General features: G+C 50.8%; 3 protein-coding genes across 3 annotated transcripts in view; 1 reads left to right on the top strand and 2 right to left on the bottom strand.

Annotated features, from left to right (window-relative positions):
* Positions 1–9,669, top strand: part of CNTN2 (contactin 2) — a 31,599-nt gene extending 21,930 nt beyond the window's left edge. Inside the window, exons 9-23 of the mRNA XM_064733279.1 lie at positions 399–535; positions 1,011–1,140; positions 2,007–2,157; positions 2,417–2,544; positions 2,850–3,025; positions 4,160–4,280; positions 4,615–4,773; positions 4,891–5,040; positions 5,538–5,608; positions 6,474–6,708; positions 7,425–7,540; positions 7,879–8,065; positions 8,240–8,352; positions 8,438–8,606; positions 9,496–9,669. Coding sequence (XP_064589349.1) covers positions 399–535; positions 1,011–1,140; positions 2,007–2,157; positions 2,417–2,544; positions 2,850–3,025; positions 4,160–4,280; positions 4,615–4,773; positions 4,891–5,040; positions 5,538–5,608; positions 6,474–6,708; positions 7,425–7,540; positions 7,879–8,065; positions 8,240–8,352; positions 8,438–8,606; positions 9,496–9,605 — 2,153 coding nt within the window. The 3' untranslated portion in view covers positions 9,606–9,669. The remainder of the gene's footprint in view (positions 1–398; positions 536–1,010; positions 1,141–2,006; positions 2,158–2,416; positions 2,545–2,849; positions 3,026–4,159; positions 4,281–4,614; positions 4,774–4,890; positions 5,041–5,537; positions 5,609–6,473; positions 6,709–7,424; positions 7,541–7,878; positions 8,066–8,239; positions 8,353–8,437; positions 8,607–9,495) is intronic.
* RBBP5 (RB binding protein 5, histone lysine methyltransferase complex subunit) overlaps positions 1–19,286 on the bottom strand; it is a 54,814-nt gene that overhangs the window by 4,967 nt on the left and 30,561 nt on the right. The gene's annotated exons all lie outside the window — the stretch shown is intronic.
* Positions 15,978–17,609, bottom strand: TMEM81 (transmembrane protein 81). Its single transcript, XM_064733152.1, has 2 exons — positions 17,546–17,609; positions 15,978–16,693 (listed from the first exon to the last, which is right to left on the bottom strand). The coding sequence occupies exons 1-2, from the start codon at positions 17,607–17,609 to the stop codon at positions 15,978–15,980; spliced, it is 780 nt and encodes a 259-aa protein (XP_064589222.1).

The following is a 19,286-nucleotide window of genomic DNA, read 5'->3' on the forward strand; positions in this document are numbered from 1 at the left end:
GCTGTGGCATTTCCCATTCATGGAAGTGTTCCAGGCCAGGCTGGATGGCATTTGGAGCAACCTGGGATGGTGGAAGGTGTTCCTGCCCAAGGCACTGGGGGATCTTGAAGTTCCTTTCCAACCCAAACCATTCCATGATTTGATGGTTCAGGAATGGCTGAATGTACTTTTAAGAAGAGAAACCAATCCCTCAGCCCTGGCCTCTGCCCTGATCTTGCACAGCAGGACCCGGCCGTGCCTCTCACTGCACAAAAGGCCGGGGCGGTTCCCGTGGCAGATCCCGCTGTGCCAACGACTGCGCCGGCAGCGCTGGCACCGGGACATCCTTCTGCCAGCCTGGCACCGCCGCCTCTCAGCTGAGCTCCTTGGCTCTGCCCTCTCTCTCTTGTCCCCTGCAGCCCAGCCCGAGTGGCTGGACGTGATCTCGGACACCGAGGCCGACATCGGCTCCGACCTGCGCTGGAGCTGCGTGGCCTCGGGCAAGCCCCGGCCCACGGTGCGGTGGCTGCGGGATGGGCAGCCCCTGACGTCCCAGGTACCCCCCCAGCCAGCTCTGACCCCGCTCCTCCAGCCCCAGCCCCTCCTCCTGCCTCGCTCCTGCATCCCCGCCCCGGTTCTCACCCTGCATCCCCCCTCCATGTGCCCCCATCGGGCTGCGAAGCGACGGCACCATCCCCGAATCCCCTCTCCCGGCACTGCCATCCCAGCCATCGCTTCGAGCAGCTGCAGGGACTCACAGCCGGCCAGCAGGGAGGACAAACAGCCCCTCGTGCCTGTCCTGGTGTCACCTGCACGCTGCTGCTCAGGCGTCTCGGCAAGCAGAGCACGGCGGCGCGGGGGAGTGACCGCACAGACATAAAAACAATTCCTGAGTTTTCCCCCATGGAAAACCAGGCCACCCCAAGGAGTCTGTGATGAAACTCAACCCCGACCCAGCTGAGGACTGAGTTCCATTTTTTTTTTTTTTTTTGTTTTTCTCATCTAATGGGTTCATCCTCTTGTTTGCACAGAACCGCATCGAAGTGAGCGGTGGAGAGCTGAGATTTTCCAAGCTAGTCCTGGAGGACTCTGGCATGTATCAGTGTGTGGCTGAGAACAAGCATGGCACAGTTTATGCAAGTGCTGAATTAACAGTGCAAGGTAATTCCTCCTTTCCCAGAGCTCTGGGTTCCAATGGGACACTCCAAAAAAATCTCTTCCTAATATCCTGATGTGATCCTGACATTGTGATGTCGCAGCGAGATAAGAGCGGGCAAAAACTGCTCTGCTCACCCCTGAAATGGTTGCTGGTTCAACAAGACACTGCGCAAGCCTTGAAATTCTAAATCCTGTGTAAATTCTGTGTGAAAGTGGACAAAAAACTCCGTTTAGCCACAGGAAGTGGACAGGACACCCAGCAGCAGCACTACAACCTCTCTTCCACTACAAATTCCTTTTTTTTGGAAGAAAGAGGTAAAAAAAAAAAAATTCAGCTTTCATTCCACCTGGTTTGATGGATGGTGACTGGAGCTGAACTGCTGCCAAACTTGTTTCACGTTAGCCCAAACCTTTATCTCCTCATGGAGATGCCAAAGATAAATTAAAGGCCCTGAGCACCAACTGCTCAACATAAACACACCGAGGCCAACAGGTAAATCCCGATTCCATCTGCAATTCCAGGAGGAGTTTCAGGCAAGCTGGATGTCTGCGTTGGTCAGGATATTGAAGAGATTATCCTCGACATGTTCCAAAGCAGCTGTTGTTGTGTCTCTCAAAGACCTTGCACTTGTTAGGGTCATTCCCATCGCTCCGTCCCACTCGTGTGCCACATAATTCCTGCCTGGCAGGCATCAGGATCCACCCTTGGCAGCCGAGGAATTCCTCCCTTATCCCGCTCTCCAGACTCTGCCTCGCTTCTCTTACCGAGCCATCCAACAAACAAATCAATTCCCACTCGCACGGCGCTGAAATTCCCCCCAGGGCAGCGTTTCTAATCGTGCCTTAATCCTCTCTTTTTATCCCTGTAGCCTTAGCTCCAGATTTTAGACTAAACCCGGTGAAGCGCCTGATCCCGGCAGCCCGCAGTGGGAAGGTCATCATCCCGTGCCAGCCACGAGCAGCACCAAAAGCCACCGTGCTCTGGACCAAAGGGACAGAACTCCTGGTCAACAGCAGCAGGTAGCAGCACAGAGTCAGCTTCCACCTAGAAAACGTAGCTGAAATAATTTTATTTTCTTTAACAGAAGACTGGACTCGATGATCCAAAAGTGCTGCTGGCTCCCTGAATTTTGTTACTCCTCTAATTTCTTCTTTAGCAAACTCCTACATGATTTTTTTCCACCTGGTTTTGTCCCCAGTTTCTCCAAAATCAGTGGGAATTCCCAAAAGTCCAGTGGGCATTTTAACATTTCTTTGTGTGGCTCCTCCTCCTTTGCAGGGTGACGATTACGGCGGATGGGACCCTGATCCTGCAGAACATCAGCAAATCCGATGAGGGAAAATACACCTGCTTTGCTGAGAACTTCATGGGCAAAGCCAACAGCACCGGAATCCTCTCTGTCCGAGGTAGGGATGTTCATTTGGGGTCAATCAAGCAAGAAACAGCCAAGAATGAATGATGTTTCTCCTTTCCTTACACTCACAAAAACCAGAATAATCAGGGAATCAAAGTGATTTCAGGCGGAGCAGCAAAACTTCTGCCTGACCCAGTAACAAACAGCCCTGGAGCAAAGCGTTTCCATTTCCTAGTCCCTCCTCTTCCTCCCGTGAAGCTCCAGCTGTTGGAGCGGGATGAGGAGCTGGCAGGGATGGTTTGGATGCTGGGATGGGGACATCCACTGCCAACAGCCCTTCCTGCTCGTTCCCTGCAGATGCCACCAAGATCACGCTGGCACCATCGAGCGCCGACATCAACGTGGGCGAGAACCTCACCCTGCAGTGCCACGCGTCCCACGACCCCACCATGGACCTCACCTTCACCTGGTCCCTGGATGATTTCCCCATCGACTTCGACAAGTCCGAGGGGCACTACCGGCGAGCCAGCGCGGTGAGTCCAGAGGGAATTCCGGACCATCCAAAAGGGTGGAAAATGAATTCCACACTCGTTGTTTGCATGTTTGTGCCTACCAAAGCTGCTCCGTCACTTTGCCCAGAGTGGTTGTGAATTCCACATCCCTGGAAGTGTCCAAGGCCAGGTTGGACAGGGCTTGGAGCAACCTGGGATAGTGGAGGGTGTCGCTGGCCATGGCTGGGATGGAATGGGATGGGCTTTAAGATCTTCCCAATTCAAACCTTTCCATGATTCCATGGTCACTCGCCTCCTAAACTGGAGGAGAAAGGGAAAGGCCTGGGGATAAAGGCAGGCAGAGATCACCCAGTGATCACTCAATGATGGATCAATGACCACTTATTGATCACTCAATAACCACTTAATGATCAGTCAGTGATCAGTCAATGATCACCCAATGATAGCTCAATGTTCACTCAACCATCACTAAATGATTGCTCAGTGATTGCCCAATGACCACTCAATGGTCACTGAATGGTCACTCAATGTTCACTCAACAATCACTAAAGAATCGCTCAATGATTAGACAATGACCACTCAATGGTCACTGAATGGTCACTCAATGTTCACTCAACCATCACTAAAGAATCGCTCAGTGATTGCCCAATGACCACTCAATGGTCACTGAATGGTCACTCAGTGTTCACTCAACCATCACTAAATGATTTCTCAGTGATTGCCCAATGACCACTCAATGGTCACTGAATGGTCACTCAATGTTCACTCAACCATCACTAAAGAATCGCTCAGTGATTGCCCAATGACCACTCAATGGTCACTGAATGGTCACTCAATGTTCACTCAACAATCACTAAAGAATCGCTCAATGATTAGACAATGACCACTCAATGGTCACTCACTGACCACTCACTGGTGACTCATTGATCACCATCCCAAGCCAAACAGATCCAGCACAGCCCCAGCCTTGGCCAGCACTGGATCCATCCTGAATCCATCCAGCTCCATTCCCTTGGGGGAATCCTTTCCCATCTCCCTCCTCTCCACCTCCACCACCGCCCACCCACCCACCCAAACCCACCCCACACTGGATTCTGGCCCGTGACCGGTCACCTTCTGGTGCTGTCCCCACCGTGTTGTCCCGTTGCCCTGCAGAAGGAGGCCATCGGGGACCTCAGCATCTCCAACGCGCAGCTGCGGCACTCGGGGCGTTACACCTGCACGGCCCAGACCGTGGTGGACAGCGCGTCCGAGTCAGCCACGCTCACCGTCAGAGGTAATTCCCTGTGGGAGCGTTCCCTGCTCCTGGCAAACCCAGAGCAATGACACGGCCCGTGCCATCAGCTGCTCTGTAACCACCTCACACCCAATAATTCCATTATAAGGCCCAGTGGGTTTTGTTTTCACCCAAAACTTGGGTTTGATCATCTTGGAGGTCTTTTCCAGCCTTTCCAACCAAGCTGAGGAGCTTTTCCAGAGGCTAAAGCTGGTGGTGAGGCTTCTCACCTTCCAGAAAAGAAAGGCCCAATGTGATTTTAGGACTTGCACAATGCACAGAGTGACAAACCTCCAGATTTTCCATGCCAGTGACACATTCTCCATGTCCCCAGGACCTCCAGGCCCACCCGGAGGGGTGGTGGTGAGGGACATTGGTGACACCAGCGTCCAGCTGAGCTGGAGCCGTGGCTTCGACAACCACAGCCCCATCGCCAGGTACCTCATCGAGGCCCGGACCCTCCTGTCCAACCAATGGAAGCAGATGCGCACCAGTGAGTGTCCCCACGGTGGCACTGGTGACACACCGAGGCCACCGGCCACCGGCCAGCCCTGGCTCCGTGCTGCTCCTCGCTCTATTCCTTCCCCTCTGGTGCTGTTGGATTTTACAGATCCCGTAAACATCGAGGGCAACGAGGAGACGGCGCAGGTGGTGAACCTCATCCCCTGGATGGATTACGAGTTCCGGGTCCTGGCCAGCAACATCCTGGGAATTGGGGAGCCCAGTCTGCCCTCCAGCAAAATCCGCACCAAGGAAGCAGGTGGGTGTGGAGACAAGACCAGGTCCCTGCCCAGGATGGTCCCAAGGGATGAATCATCTCCTGGAGAGCTCCCAGAGCAGAGGCCACCACAGGATTTTCCATCTTTTTGCCCATTTCTGTGTCAAAGATGAGCAGGGTTAGAGCTGCACTTGCCAGCACTGCATCCAGCTGGGAATGTTTGTTCCATGTCTAGCTGCTTGGACAGAAAGGATGGGAGAACAGGAGGAGAACCTCACCCAATCCACCAAATGCAAACCAGCTTCTTCCTAATAAAACTCCCCTCCACATCCCTGCTTTTGAGCTCCATCCTTGTCCCCTTGGACACCAAATCCCTGTCCCTAAATCCCCTGGTCAGGCACAAGCTGGAATTCCACAGAGCCCAGACCTTTCCTGGGAGCTGTCCCATCCGGTGTCACCGGTGTCACACTTTGTTTGTGCTCCTCTCCATCGCTCCCACCTCCTTAACCCAAACTCTGCTTTTTTTGGGGACCTCACAGCACCGACGGTGGCACCATCCGGGCTCGGCGGTGGCGGAGGGGCTCCCAACGAGCTCATCATCACCTGGACGGTGAGTTGGGAACAGGGAAAGAACCAAGGTGGGACCTTGTGGCGTTTTTGGGGGGAAATCGCTGCTGCCATCCCAGTTTGGACACGGGGTTGAGCCAAGGGCTGGTTTGGATGCACCAAGCACACATTTCCTTGGGAAATCAGTGCCACCATCCCAGTTTGGATATGGGGATGAGCCAAGGGCTGGTTTGGATGCACCAAATGCACATTTCCTTGGGAAATCAGTGCCACCATCCCAGTTTGGACACGGGGTTGAGCCAAGAGCTGGTTTGGATGCACCAAATACACATTTCCTTGGGAAATCAGTGCCAGCGTCCCAGTTTGGATATGGGGATGAGCCAAGGGCTGGTTTGGAGGAACCAAGCAACATTTCCTTCCGGAAATCAGTGCCACAGTCTCAGTTTAGACACAGGGTTGAGCCAAGGGCTGGTTTGGATGCACCAAGTGCACATTTCCTTTGGGAAATCAATGCCACCATCCCAGTTTGGACACAGGGTTGAGCCAAGGGCTGGTTTGGATGGACAAAGAAACATCTCCTTGGGAAATCAGTGCCACCATCCCAGTTTGGACACAGGGATGGTTTGGATGCACCAAGGGCTGGTTTGGATGCATCAAGCACACATTTCCTTTGGGAATTCAGTTCCAGTGTCCTACTTTGGACAAGGGGTTGAGCCAAGGACTGGTTTGGAGGGATAAAGCAACATTTCCTTTGGGAAATCAGTGCCACCATCCCTGTTTGGATGAGCCAAATCCCAGTTTGGGCAGACCAAGCACACATTTCCTTTGGGAAATCAGCACCACCATCCCAGTTTGGATAAACCAAATCCCAGTTTGGATGGACCAAGGCTCTCTCTCTCTCTTCCCAGCCGACGCTGCGGGACTACCAGAACGGGGAGGGCTTTGGGTACATCGTGTCCTTCCGGAGGAAGGGCAGCCAGGCCTGGCTGAGGGCGCGGGTGCCGCACGCGGAGTCGCTGCACTTCGTGTACCGCAACGAGAGCATCGCGCCCTACACCCCCTTCGAGGTGAAGATCAGGGCCTACAACCGCAAAGGGGAGGGCCCCGAGAGCCTCACGGCCATCGTGTACTCGGCAGAGGAAGGTAAAGAGCAGCAGGAGAGCTGGGAGTGTTCACCTGGAGAGGAGAGGGCTCCAGGGAGAGCTCAGAGCCCCTTCCAGTGCCTGAGGGGGCTCAGGAGAGCTGGAGAGGGATTTGGGACAAGGGAGGGAGGGACTGGACGCAGGGAATGGCTCCCGCTGCTAGAGGGCAGGGATGGATGGGGTTTGGGATGGAATTGTCCCTGTGAGGGTGGGGAGCTGGGATGGAATTCTCAGAGAAGCTGTGGCTGCCCCTGGATCCCTGGGAATGTCCAAGGTCAAGCTGGATGGGGCTTGGAGCAGACTGGGACAGTGGGAAGTGTCCCTGCCATGGCAGGGGTGGCACTGGATGAGCCTTAAGGTCCCTTCCACCCAAACCATTCCACGACAGCACACAGTCAGAATTCCCAGTTTTGTCCAACCCACCGCCTTTCCTCAGCCAGACCTCAGCAGATCCGTGTCCATCCAGGAGCTCAGACGTTCCTTTGGCTCCTCTACTCCTCCAAACCCTCAGAGTGAGGATCCCCTAAGCCCAGCCCCGGCTGCCCCACAGCCTCGGGGCAGACACGGATCCCAGAGCTCACAGCTGTGGCCCTGCTTGTCCCCCTAAGTCCCCAAATCCCTTACACCAGCTGTCTGCCAGGGGATGACGCTCTGGGAAAACCTTTTGTTCCTGACAGGGCCCAAAGTCAGGAAAAGGATTTTATTCCTCTCTTTCAGAACCCAAAGCGGCTCCTTACAGGGTCATTGCCAAGTCTGTCCTGTCCTCGGAGATGGATGTGTCCTGGGAGCCCGTGGAGCAGGGAGAAATGACCGGAGTGCTTTTGGGATACGAGGTAGGAGATTCCAATGGGAACGGGAGACCCCGAGAGCCCAGCAAGGAAAATTCCCCCGGGTTATGTGAGGTGAAAGGAAACGGCGTTTTGATTCCAGAGGTTGGGGGATAATTCTCACACCACGTGGTTCTAATGGGGCTGGCACTGCTCTCTCAGGAGAGATTAAAGGGAATCATCCCATTTTTCCTGCCTGCCTTTCCGAGGAGGCCGTGGCCTCATTCCTGGGCGCACACAAAGCAAAACACACGGAAACAAACACCCAAAGTTCCTTCAGGGTGTGCTGATTTGGGATTTGCAGATCTCTCCTTCCAAAACCCATCCTGTCCTTTTCCACGCAGATCCGGTACTGGAAGGACGGGGACAAGGAGGAGGCGGCTGACAGAGTGAGGACAGCGGGGCTGGTGACATCGGCCCATGTCACCGGCCTGAACCCCAACACCGACTACCACGTGTCAGTGCGAGCCTACAACCGGGCAGGGACCGGTCCCCCAAGCCCTGCCACCAACGTCACCACCACGAGACCTCGTGAGTGAGCCCTGACCCCTCTGCTTTCCACAGGATCCCCCAAAATCACCCAAACTTTGATCGTGGTCCCCTGAACGCCCCACAGCGGTGACAGCTCAGGGGATGGCTGAGACCAGCACAGCCTTCTCCTCCCTCCTTGATTTACCCAATCCTGTCTGGTTTTGCATCCCTCAGCACCAAAAAGGCCACCTGGGAACATCTCCTGGACCTTTTCTGGCTCCACAGTCAACATCAAATGGGACCCTGTGGTGGCCAAGGCAGACGAGTCGGCGGTGACGGGGTACAAGGTGAGGCCAGCGAGGCTGGGATTCTCCAGGAGGTGATCCAAGGAAATCACAGGGAATGGGAGCTCAGCATTCCCTCTCCCCACAGATGCTCTACAGGCAGGATTCCCACTCGGCCCCCACCCTGTACCTGGCCAGCAAGAGCCAGATCGACATCCCCATCCCTGAGGATTTCACTCACGCCTTCGTCCAGATCCGGGTCACGGGGCCCGGCGGGGACGGGACTCCAGCAGAAGTTCACATCCTCAGGAACAGCGGTACCTGTGCTCCTCTGGCCACACCCACCCTGCTGACCACACCCCCTTCGACTGACCACGCCCATCCATGTGTTCCTCTGACCACACCCACCCAGACCACACCCATTCCACTGACCACACCCATTCCACTGACCACACCCATATCCACTGTCTCCTATGGCCAACACCTGCCACTCTGACCACACCCACTCCATTGACCACACCCACTCCATTGACCACACCCACTCTACTAGCCACACCCATACCATTGACCACAACCACTCCACTGACCACACCCACCAATGTGTGCCTCTGATCACACCCATCCATGTGATTACCTGACCACACCCACTCCACTGACCACACCCACCAATGTGTGCCTCTGATCACACCCATCCATGTGATTACCTGACCACACCCACTCCTCTGACCACACCCACTCCCCCTTCCAGGACCACGGGAGAATGTCCTCCCGTAGGGTTTTAGGTTCAAAGTCTGGAATTGGTCATTTCTGGAATTGGTCATTTCTGGAATTGTTTTCTCCTGGAATCAGCCTTGGGTTCCCTTGTGCTGTTCACTCATAGGAATTCCTGACTCTTCTCCTTCTCCCCACTCCTCTCCCCAATCCCATTCCAGCCTGACCCAGCTTTAGGATCTGCAGCCTCCAGACCCCACAATACCCAACTTTCCAAGAGTTACCACCTAAAAACCATTTAAGTTTTCCACCAAGAGTGAAACCCCATTTCTGTGGGGCCGCAGCTCCATCGAATTCCCTAAATCCAGGGGCAAACTCCCAGCACCCACTCCCCAAATTCCTGCTCCCAGCACTCCCAGGAGTTTCACCAGTACCAAACACACCAAAACTCCTACAAAACCTCCCTTAATTCCCTATTCCCTGTTTTTTTTCCAGGGACGAGCATGATGGTGGAGGACTCGGGGATGAGGCCAGTGCCACACGTCGTGGTCGTCACCACCAACTCCCTGCTGATGGTGGCCCTGATCAGCTCCCTGGAGCTCTGACCTTGGATCCTCCCCATCCCATGGGAACAACGCAAATCCCATGGGAACAACACCAAATCCTATGGGAACACACCATCCAGAACAGCAATCATGAACAACACAATCCATGGGAACAACATCACCATGGACACACCAAATCCCAGGAACAAATCAATCATGGGAACAACACCAAATCCAGGGAACAACTCAATCCATGGGAACAACACAACCATGGAACAACACAAATCCATGGGAACAACACCAATCCCATGGGAACGACACAATCCTATGGAAACACCAATCCCATGGAAACCCAACTATGGAACAACACAAAATCCCATGGGAACAACACCAAATCCTATGGGAACAACACCAAATCCTATGGGAACAACACCAATCCCATGGGAACAACACCAAATCCTATGGGAACAACACCAAATCCTATGGGAACAACACCAATCCCATGGGAACAACACCAAATCCCATGGGAACAACCAATCCATGGGAAACACCAATCCAAGAACACCAATCATGGACACAGCAAATCATGGAAAACACAATCATGGGAACAACAATCCATGGAACAACACTCATGGAACAAATCAATCCTATGGGAACACACCAATCCATGGAAAACACCAATCCATGGGAACACACCAATCCTGGAACACACAATCTTGAACACACATCCATGGGAACACCACCAATCCCATGGGAACAACACCAATCCCATGGGAACAACACCAATCCCACTTCGGGGCAGCACCACGGGGAGAGGATTGGAAGATTGGACCACGTGGTTGGAAGGGAGGAAGAAATTAAAAACAGCTTTTCTTTTTTTTTTGGTTTTGAGGAACAAAAGCTTTCGTACAAGACATGGGTCTTTAACTGATTAAATGTTTTTTAAGGAAAATGAAGAAAACGAGGAATTCTCCGGGAATTCTGCAGCCAGCTGCCCCCGCCCTCACTGTATCCATAGGTTTTCTGCCTTACTGAAGCCATGTATGAGATAACCAGACTGCTAAATTTGACTTTTTGTTTTTTAACTCTGTACAGTGAATTCCGTGGGGGGACGGGGACTGAGGAGTTCAGGGAGCAGCATGTTCCACACCCATCCCACCACAGCCAGCTCGGAGCATTCGTGGGACGGGATTGATCCCTTTTCCCACAAAAATGAGCCAAACCCTGCAGGACCCAGCCCAAGGAGAAAAACCCACGGGAGGGACGAGCTCTGCCCCAGCCTGAAAAGCTTTTTTTACTACTCTGGTGTTCACTTGCAGCCCCAGCCTGGTGCTTGTCTCAGCTGTGAGGTGCAAATTCCGTGTTTTCCCATATCCCGCGTGCTTTTGGGGTGGATTTGTCACCCTGTTTGCCTCTTTGGGAAAAAGGGAACCTTTCCCAGAATCCTTAATTTGGGCCAGCTCTGCCTAAAAACAGAGGTGTTAATAAATCCAACTTCAGAGGGGCTTAAAGAAGGAATTTTTTTAAAAAATGACAAAATTAAAACAGGAATGGGAGACTCCAGGAAGCCACCACTGGGACAAGAAGGAAAAATCGGACTCGGATTCATCTCCCTGCACTGAGAATTCACCCAGCCAAAATTCCAGGCTCGGATTGGGACTGCAAAGGCTGAGATCCAGCCAGGAAGAGGCTCTGGATTCCAGCTCCGACGGCTGCCGGACATCCCAAGGAAATTCTGGGATGCTGAGGAGCCCCCTCCACTCCAGAGGCTGGGAAAAGCAGGAATGCTGAGCTGAGCACCCACAGGACTGGCTGGGAATCGATGTTGCCTGTTGAAATCTCTGTCTCCCAGTAAAGCAGTTGACCAAAGTTAACGAGAATTGCTCGGTGGTGCTGCTGGTTCCATCCCGAGCAGGGTTTTTAGGGATTTTTCCCTGGCTGTGATTCCTCAATCCCAGACAAAACCGTGCCAGCCTGGGCAATCCCAACCCTGGGAATTTCCTGGCTGGGCCCTGATGTGCAGTTTTCCCTTTAAATGCCAATTTTTAGCCCAGGTGGTGGCAGGGAAATCCCTCTCCAGACAGGGCAGCTCAGGCTTTGTTAAGCCCTGTTTTGGGCAGCCCCTTCTGCCATTCCGTAAATCCAGGGATGGGAGAGCCACGGGGAGGGATCTGCACCTCCAAATCCGGCATTTGGACCTCGGGAAATGACAAAAAAATGCATTTTTGGGCTTGGAATGCTCCTTAAAACCTCTCAGGAGATTCCTAAAATACAGCCCAGGGGTTAAAGGTGTGCAGAGCCAGGGAGAGAAGTGGAATTCGGGGGATTTGGAGGGAGGATGGAGAGGGAAGGAGAGGATGAGGATAACAATTGAGATCAAAAGAGAAGAAGAGATGGACAGAGAAAGTTGAAGGATGAAGGGAAGTGAAGATGGATGGATAGAACGAAGTTAGATGAAGGGAAGTGAAGGAAATGATAGAACAAGTTGAAGGTGAAAGAATGAAGATGAAGAAGATGGAGAGAGGAAAGGGTTGAAGGATGGATGATAGAATGAGTTGAAGGATGAAGAGAAGATGAGGAAAGATGGATAGAACAAAGTTTGAAGGATAGAGAGAAGGAAGGAGCCCTGGCCAGCCCCAGCCTCCGGTGATCCCAAAGGTCCCAGAGCTCAGAGCAGACAGAAACATTTTTTCCTAAATTTCTGCTCTTTCTGGTGGGAATTCATGGGCAGCGATTAAGAAAAGATTGTTTTGCAGGGAGAGAGGGGAAAATGAGGCATAAAAAGGGTTTTTACTTCCCTACTTGCACCAACCTCTGCCATTCCTTTTTCATTCCTTCTCCCTTCCTTCTCCTATTATGATAAACATCCCCCAATCCTTAATGTCCCTTCAAAAATCAAAGAGAACCCTAAAAAAAAACCCCATTAAAGGCCTTTGTGACAGCTGGACCCCAGTGGCCATCCCAGCCCTCGGTCTCCAAATAAAAACTCCAATTATGGATTCATTTTCCCTGCTCCGAGCATCTGGCTCCCCTCAGAAATTACAAAACCCCGCAATCCAAAGATGAAGGAGATTTTTGGCTCCCGCCCTGACCCCCCCAGCAGAGCTGGAGCTTTCATCCCGCTGGATTTGGGAATCCCAGCTGGGCCCAAGACACCGAAATTTCCATGACAAAGAGCAGAGAGGCTCCTGCAGATGGGGCAGCTCTGGACCATTAACTCCCAGCCCGCTGTGATGGGTCATTCCCGATTTTTCCATGTTCAGGAGGTGAAAAAAAACCCTCTGGGAATCAGCTCTGGGAAGTGCCTGGTTTGGTTTTTCATTTAAATAAATAAAATTATTTCCTTCCATCCCCATGCTTTTCGGTATCAAAGAATTTTTTGTGTCATTCTGGTAAAAGGAAAAACCGTGGACGACCCCAAGAATCCCATCCTGAATTCCTAATCCGGGCTCCAAAGTGGCCGAAAATATTAATTTACAAACTGTGTCTGTTGCAAATAAATTCTAAATATCTGAATATTGAATACTTATGGGATCCATGGAACGTCCTGAGTTGGAAGGATCACCAAAATCCAACTGTGGATGACTCGAGAACCCCACTCTGAATTCCTGAATTCTTAATCCGGGCTCCAAAGTAGCCAAAAATAGTCAAAAATAAATATTGAATTATTGCAAATAAATTCTAAATATCCCACTAAATACTTATGGGATCCATAGAACGTCCTGAGTTGGAAGGATCACCAAAATCCAACCGTGGATTTTGGAAAGGGAGGGTCACCAAAATCCAGCTGTGGACGACCCGAGAATCCCATTCTGAATTCTTAATCCAGGCTCCAAAGTAGCCAAAAATATTCAATAATAAATTTTGAATTATTGCAAATAAATTCTAAATATCCCACTAAATACTTATGGGATCCATGGAACGTCCTGAATTGGAGGGATCACCAAAATCCAACTGTGGACAACCCAAAGAATCCCATTCTTAATTCCTGAATTCCTGATCCAGGCTCCAAAGTGGCCAAAAATATTCAGTAAGAAGCTGTGTCTGTTGCAGATAAATTCTAAATATACCACTAAATACTTATGGGATCCATGGAACATCCTGAGTTGGAAGGATCACCAAAATCCAACTGTGGATTTTGGAAAGGGAGGGTCACCAAAATTCAACTGTGGACGACCCGAGAACCCCACTCTGAATTCCAGGCTCCAAAGCAGCCAAAAATATTCAATAATAAATATTGAATTATTGCAAATAAATTCTAAATATCTCATTAAATACTTATGGGATCCATGGAATGTCCTGAATTGGAAGGATCAACAAAATCCAGCTGTGGATTTTGGAAAGGGAGGGTCACCAAAATCCAGCTGTGGATGACCCGAGAATCCCATTCTGAATTCTTAATCCGGGCTCCAAAGCAGCCAAAAATATTCAATAATAAATATTGAATTATTGCAAATAAATTCTAAATATCCCACTAAATACTTATGGGATCCATGGAACGTCCTGACTTGGAAGGATCACCAAAATCCAACCGTGGATTTTGGAAAGGGAGGGTCACCAAAATCCAGCTGTGGACGACCCGAGAATCCCATTCTGAATTCTTAATCCGGGCTCCAAAGCAGCCAAAAATATTCAATAATAAATATTGAATTATTGCAAATAAATTCTAAATATCTCATTAAATACTTATGGGATCCATGGAACGTCCTGAATTGGAAGGATCACCAAAATCCAGCTGTGGACGACCTGAGAATCCCATTCTGAATTCTTAATCCGGGCTCCAAAGCAGCCAAAAATATTCAATAATAAATATTGAATTATTGCAAATAAATTCTAAATATCTCATTAAATACTTATGGGATCCATGGAACGTCCTGACTTGGAAGGATCACCAAAATCCAACTGTGGATGACCCAAAGAATCCCATTCTGAATTCCTGAATTCTTAATCCAGGCTCCAAAGCAGCCAAAAATATTCAATAATAAATATTGAATTATTGCAAATAAATTCTAAATATCTCATTAAATACTTATGGGATCCATGGAACGTCCTGACTTGGAGGGATCACCAAAATCCAACTGTGGACAACCCAAAGAATCCCATTCTGAATTCCTGAATTCCTGATCCAGGCTCCAAAGTGGCCAAAAATATTCAATAAGAAGCTGTGTCTGTTGCAAATAAATTCTAAATATCTGAATATTAAATACTTATGGGATCCATGGAACGTCCTGAGTTGGAAGGATCACCAAAATCCAACTGTGGATGACCCAAAGAATCCCATTCTGAATTCCTGAATTCTTAATCCAGGCTCCAAAGTAGCCAAAAATATTCAATAATAAATATTGAATTATTGCAAATAAATTCTAAATATCCCACTAAATACTTATGGGATCCATGGAATGTCCTGACTTGGAAGGATCACCAAAATCCAACTGTGGACAACCCAAAGAGTCCCATTCTGAATTCCTGAATTCCTGATCCAGGCTCCAAAGTGGCCAAAAATATTCAGAAAGAAGCTGTGTCTGTTGCAGATAAATTCTAAATATCCCACTAAATACTTATGGGATCCATGGAACGTCCTGACTTGGAAGGATCACCAAAATCCAACCATGGATTTTGGAAAGGGAGGGTCACCAAAATCCAACTGTGGATGACCCGAGAATCCCATTCTGAATTCTTAATCCGGGCTCCAAAGCAGCCAAAAATATTCAATAATAAATATTGAATTATTGCAAATAAATTCTAAATATCCCATTAAATACTTATGGGATCCATGGAACATCCTGAGTTGGAAGGATCACCAAAATCCAACTGTGGATGACCCAAAGAATCCCATTCTGAATTCCTGAATTCTTAATCCAGGCTCCAAAGTAGCCAAAAATATTCAGAAAGAAGCTGTGTCTGTTGCAGATAAATTCTAAATATCTCATCAAATACTTATGGGATCCATGGAACGTCCTGACTTGGAAGGTTCACCAAAATCCAACCGTGGATTTTGGAAAGGGAGGGTCACCAAAATCCAGCTGTGGACGACCCGAGAACCCCACTCTGAATTCCTGAATTCTTAATCCGGGCTCCAAAGCAGCCAAAAATATTCAATAATAAATATTGAATTATTTCAAATAAATTCTAAATATCTCATCAAATACTTATGGGATCCATGGAACGTCCTGAGTTGGAAGGATCACCAAAATCCAACCGTGGATTTTGGAAAGGGAGGGTCACCAAAATCCAACTGTGGATGACCCAAAGAATCCCATTCTGAATTCCTGAATTCTTAATCCGGGCTCCAAAGCAGCCAAAAATATTCAATAATATCGATCAATCCATGGAACGTCCTGAGTTGGAAGGGGAGGATCCAACAATGGACGATCCCAAGACTCCCACCCCGAATTCCTGATCCTAACAAAGAGCCAAAGCCGGGGAATTGCGTCAATCTCCGTTCATTTCTCGTGCTGCTCTTTTCCCGCAAACCCTGCCCAGGCAGCAGAGCCCGAGGCCGAACACGGTCCCCATGATCACCCCGCTCCCAATTCCCAGCACGACCTCGGAAAACCACTGCTTCTCCCAAAAACGCTCCCGCCGCTCCCGGGGCCCCGTGGCGTTTTCCGGCACTTCCAACCCTTTGGCCGCCAGCTGCTGCTCCCAAGTCAGGGATTTCTCGAAGTCCAGATTCACCAGATCCCTGGGGATCACCCTGAGGCCGAAGTAGATCCTCTTGACGAGCTGGAAGGAGCTCAGCACCTGCACGTCGCAGCGGTAGGTGCCGGAATGCGACTCCAGCACCGGCGAGAAGCTCAGGGAACGGCTGGGATTGCTGAAGGGATGGAACAGGAGGTCGTTGGTGGTGATGAGCCCCCGGGCGAACTTCCAGGTGTAGCCGAAATTGGGTCCCTCCAGGCTGGCGGCGTCGCGGGAGAGGCAGGTGAGCCGGAGGGGCTTTCCCTCGGCAACGCTGAGGTGCTGCAGGCCGCAGACCCAATCGCTGAGGCAGCGCGAGCGCACCAGGGAGCAGTTGCGGCGCTCCCCGGCCGGGCTCACCTCGCACAGCTGCTCCTGCTTCACGCCCAGCCCGCAGGTGACGCTGCAGGGCGTGGAGTTCACCAGCACCATGGGCTTCAGCCCCAGCGGGATGGACCCCACGCCCGGCGGGAGAGTCACGTCCAGCGCTGGTTCTGAGGGAGGCTCCGAGGGAAGCGCCGATCCCGATGGAGGCTCTGAGCCTGGTTCTGAGGGAAGCTCTGATCCCGATCTCGCTTCTGAGGGAAGCTCCGATCCCGATGGAGGCTCTGAGCCTGGTTCTGAGGGAAGCTCCGATCCCGATCTCGCTTCTGAGGGAAGCTCCGATCCCGATGGAGGCTCTGAGCCTGGTTCTGAAGGAAGCTCCGATCCCGATCTCGCTTCTGAGGGAAGCTCAGACCCCGGCACCAAGGGAAGACCCGATCCCAATCCCGGTTCCGAGGACAGTTCTGAGCCTGGTTCCAAGGGAAGCTCCAATCCTGCTCCTGAGGGAAGCTCTGATCTTGATCCCAAGGAAAGTCCTGAGCCTGGTGCCAAGGGAAGCTCCGATCCTGCTCCAGAGGGAAGCTCTGATCCCAATCCCGAGGGAAGTTTTGATCCTGCTCCCGAGGGAAGTTTTGATCTCACTCCTGAGGGAAGCTCTGATCCCGAGGGAAGCTCTGAGTCTGGTTGCAAGGGAAGCTCAGATCCTGCTCCCGAGGGAAGCTTCGATCCCGATCCCGAGGGAAGCTTCGATCCCGATCCCGAGGGAAGCTTCGAGAACAACATCAAGGGAAGCTTCGAGTACAATCCCAAGCGAAGCGCTGATCCTGACCCCGAGGGAAGCTCTGATCCCGAGGGAAGCTTTGAGTGCAATCCCAAGGCAGGCTCTGATCCTGATCCCGAGGAACGCTCTGACCCTGATCCCAAGGGAAGCTCCAAGCCCATTTCCAAGGGAATCTCCATCCCCGGTTCCATGGGAAGCTCCATTCCCAGTTCCAAGGGAAGCGCCGCTGGAATGCACAGGGCACACAGCAGGATCACCACCATGGGGCTCTGCTCCATCTCCCAGGTGCTTCTGTGTCTGGGTTCAGCACTCCGAACCCCCTGGAATCATTCCGTGAATCTTCCAGGTCCTTCAGGATGTCTCTGACATCCCACCAGATCTAATCCTTCCACCTGGGAAAATCCTCCCGGATGTGGAGCTGGAGGCACAAGTGAAAAAAGACACAGCAAGGCGTTACAGGATCCACCAGGGCGGGAATTCCAGGAATTCCATCGGGAATGTTCTTTGAACAGGACAGGAGGATGTTCTGATCCATTGGATCCAATCCAACTCTGCCCAAATCCCATCAGTTTTGGGTGTGTTCGGCAATTTCGGAGTGAAATTCTCTCCTCTCTCTAAGACTCCCATCATTATTTTTGATGGGTTTCATTTTGGATGGATTCCCACTGGAAAAGGAGCAGCTCCAGTTTCCTTTTCCCCACCAAACTCTGAATTTCCAGCAGGAATTACTGCTGGCATCTCCCAAACAATGGAGGAAATCCCAAAATCCCAATTCCTCACGAAGGCCCTGTCCAATCCTCACTTATACAAACACATCCCAGTCTGGAGCACTCCCCAAATCCAACCCCAACATTCCAACCTCTACTGGGGCTGATCCATGGGAATCCAGGGTGGTCTGAGCCTGGTGGGCTCTGGTCACTCTGTGTCCACACCAGGCCCTGGAGCTGTTCCCATGGGAGCAGCTCTGATGTCACAGACGGGGCACAACAGCCCCAAACATTCCAAGGAAGAACCCTCAGGAAGCTCCAGCAAATCCTGAGGGCCTTCAGAAGCTCTGGGTGAGGTTCTGGATGAAATTCCCAACCTTGGAAGGAGCCACCGGAGTTGGGAGAGCTCTCAGAGCCCTCATTCCTGAGGGATCCAACCCCAAACCTCCACTGATGGATCCACAGGAATCATTCCCATCCCAGGAAAAACACTCAGAGAGGAGATTGAGGTGGGATCATGTGGTTCTCAAGCATTCCAAAAAAATAATGCACTGCTGAAGTGTTGTTTCCTGGAAAATCCATTTTTTGATGGAGGAACTCCCCACAGTTCTATGGAAACAAATAATGCACTGCTGAAGTGTTGTTTCCTGGAAAATCCAGGTTTTTGGATGGAGGAACTCTCCCAGTTCTATGGAAACAAATAATGCACTGCTGAAGTGTTGTTTCCTAGAAAATCCATTTTTTGATGGAAGAACTCCCCACAGTTCTATGGAAACAAATAATGCACTGCTGAAGTGTTGTTTCCTGGAAAATCAATTTTTTGATGGAGCAACTCCCCACAGTTCTATGGAAACAAATAATGCACTGCTGAAGTGTTGTTTCCTGGAAAATCCATTTTTGATGGAAGAACTCCCCACAGTTCTATGGAAACAAATAATGCACTGCTGAATTCTTCCCTGGAAAATCCATTTTTTGATGGAAGAATTCCCCACAGTTTCTATGGAAACAAATAATGCACTGCTGAAGTGTTCTTCCTGGAAAATCAAATTTTTGATGGAGGAACTCCCCCAGTTCTATGGAAACAAATAATGCACTGCTGAAGTGTTGTTTCCTGGAAAATCCATTTTTTGATGGAGGAACTCCCCCAGTTCTATGGAAACAAATAATGCACTGCTGAAGTGTTGTTTCCTGGAAAATCCAGGTTTTTGGATGGAGGAACTCCCCACAGTTCTATGGAAACAAATAATG

Source organism: Zonotrichia leucophrys, chromosome 26, assembly GCF_028769735.1.
Source record: "Zonotrichia leucophrys gambelii isolate GWCS_2022_RI chromosome 26, RI_Zleu_2.0, whole genome shotgun sequence".
Classification (NCBI taxonomy): Eukaryota; Metazoa; Chordata; class Aves; order Passeriformes; family Passerellidae; genus Zonotrichia; species Zonotrichia leucophrys.

Bases quoted from the DNA above. Each gene is read 5' to 3' on its own strand.
- TMEM81 (XM_064733152.1), bottom strand. From the start codon at position 17,609: ATGGAGCAGAGCCCCATGGTGGTGATCCTGCTGTGTGCCCTGTGCATT. The intron at 16,694-17,545 runs TGGAACTGGGAA...TGACTCTCCCGC, and splicing joins CATTCCAGCGGCGCTTCCCT to CGGGCGTGGGGTCCATCCCG.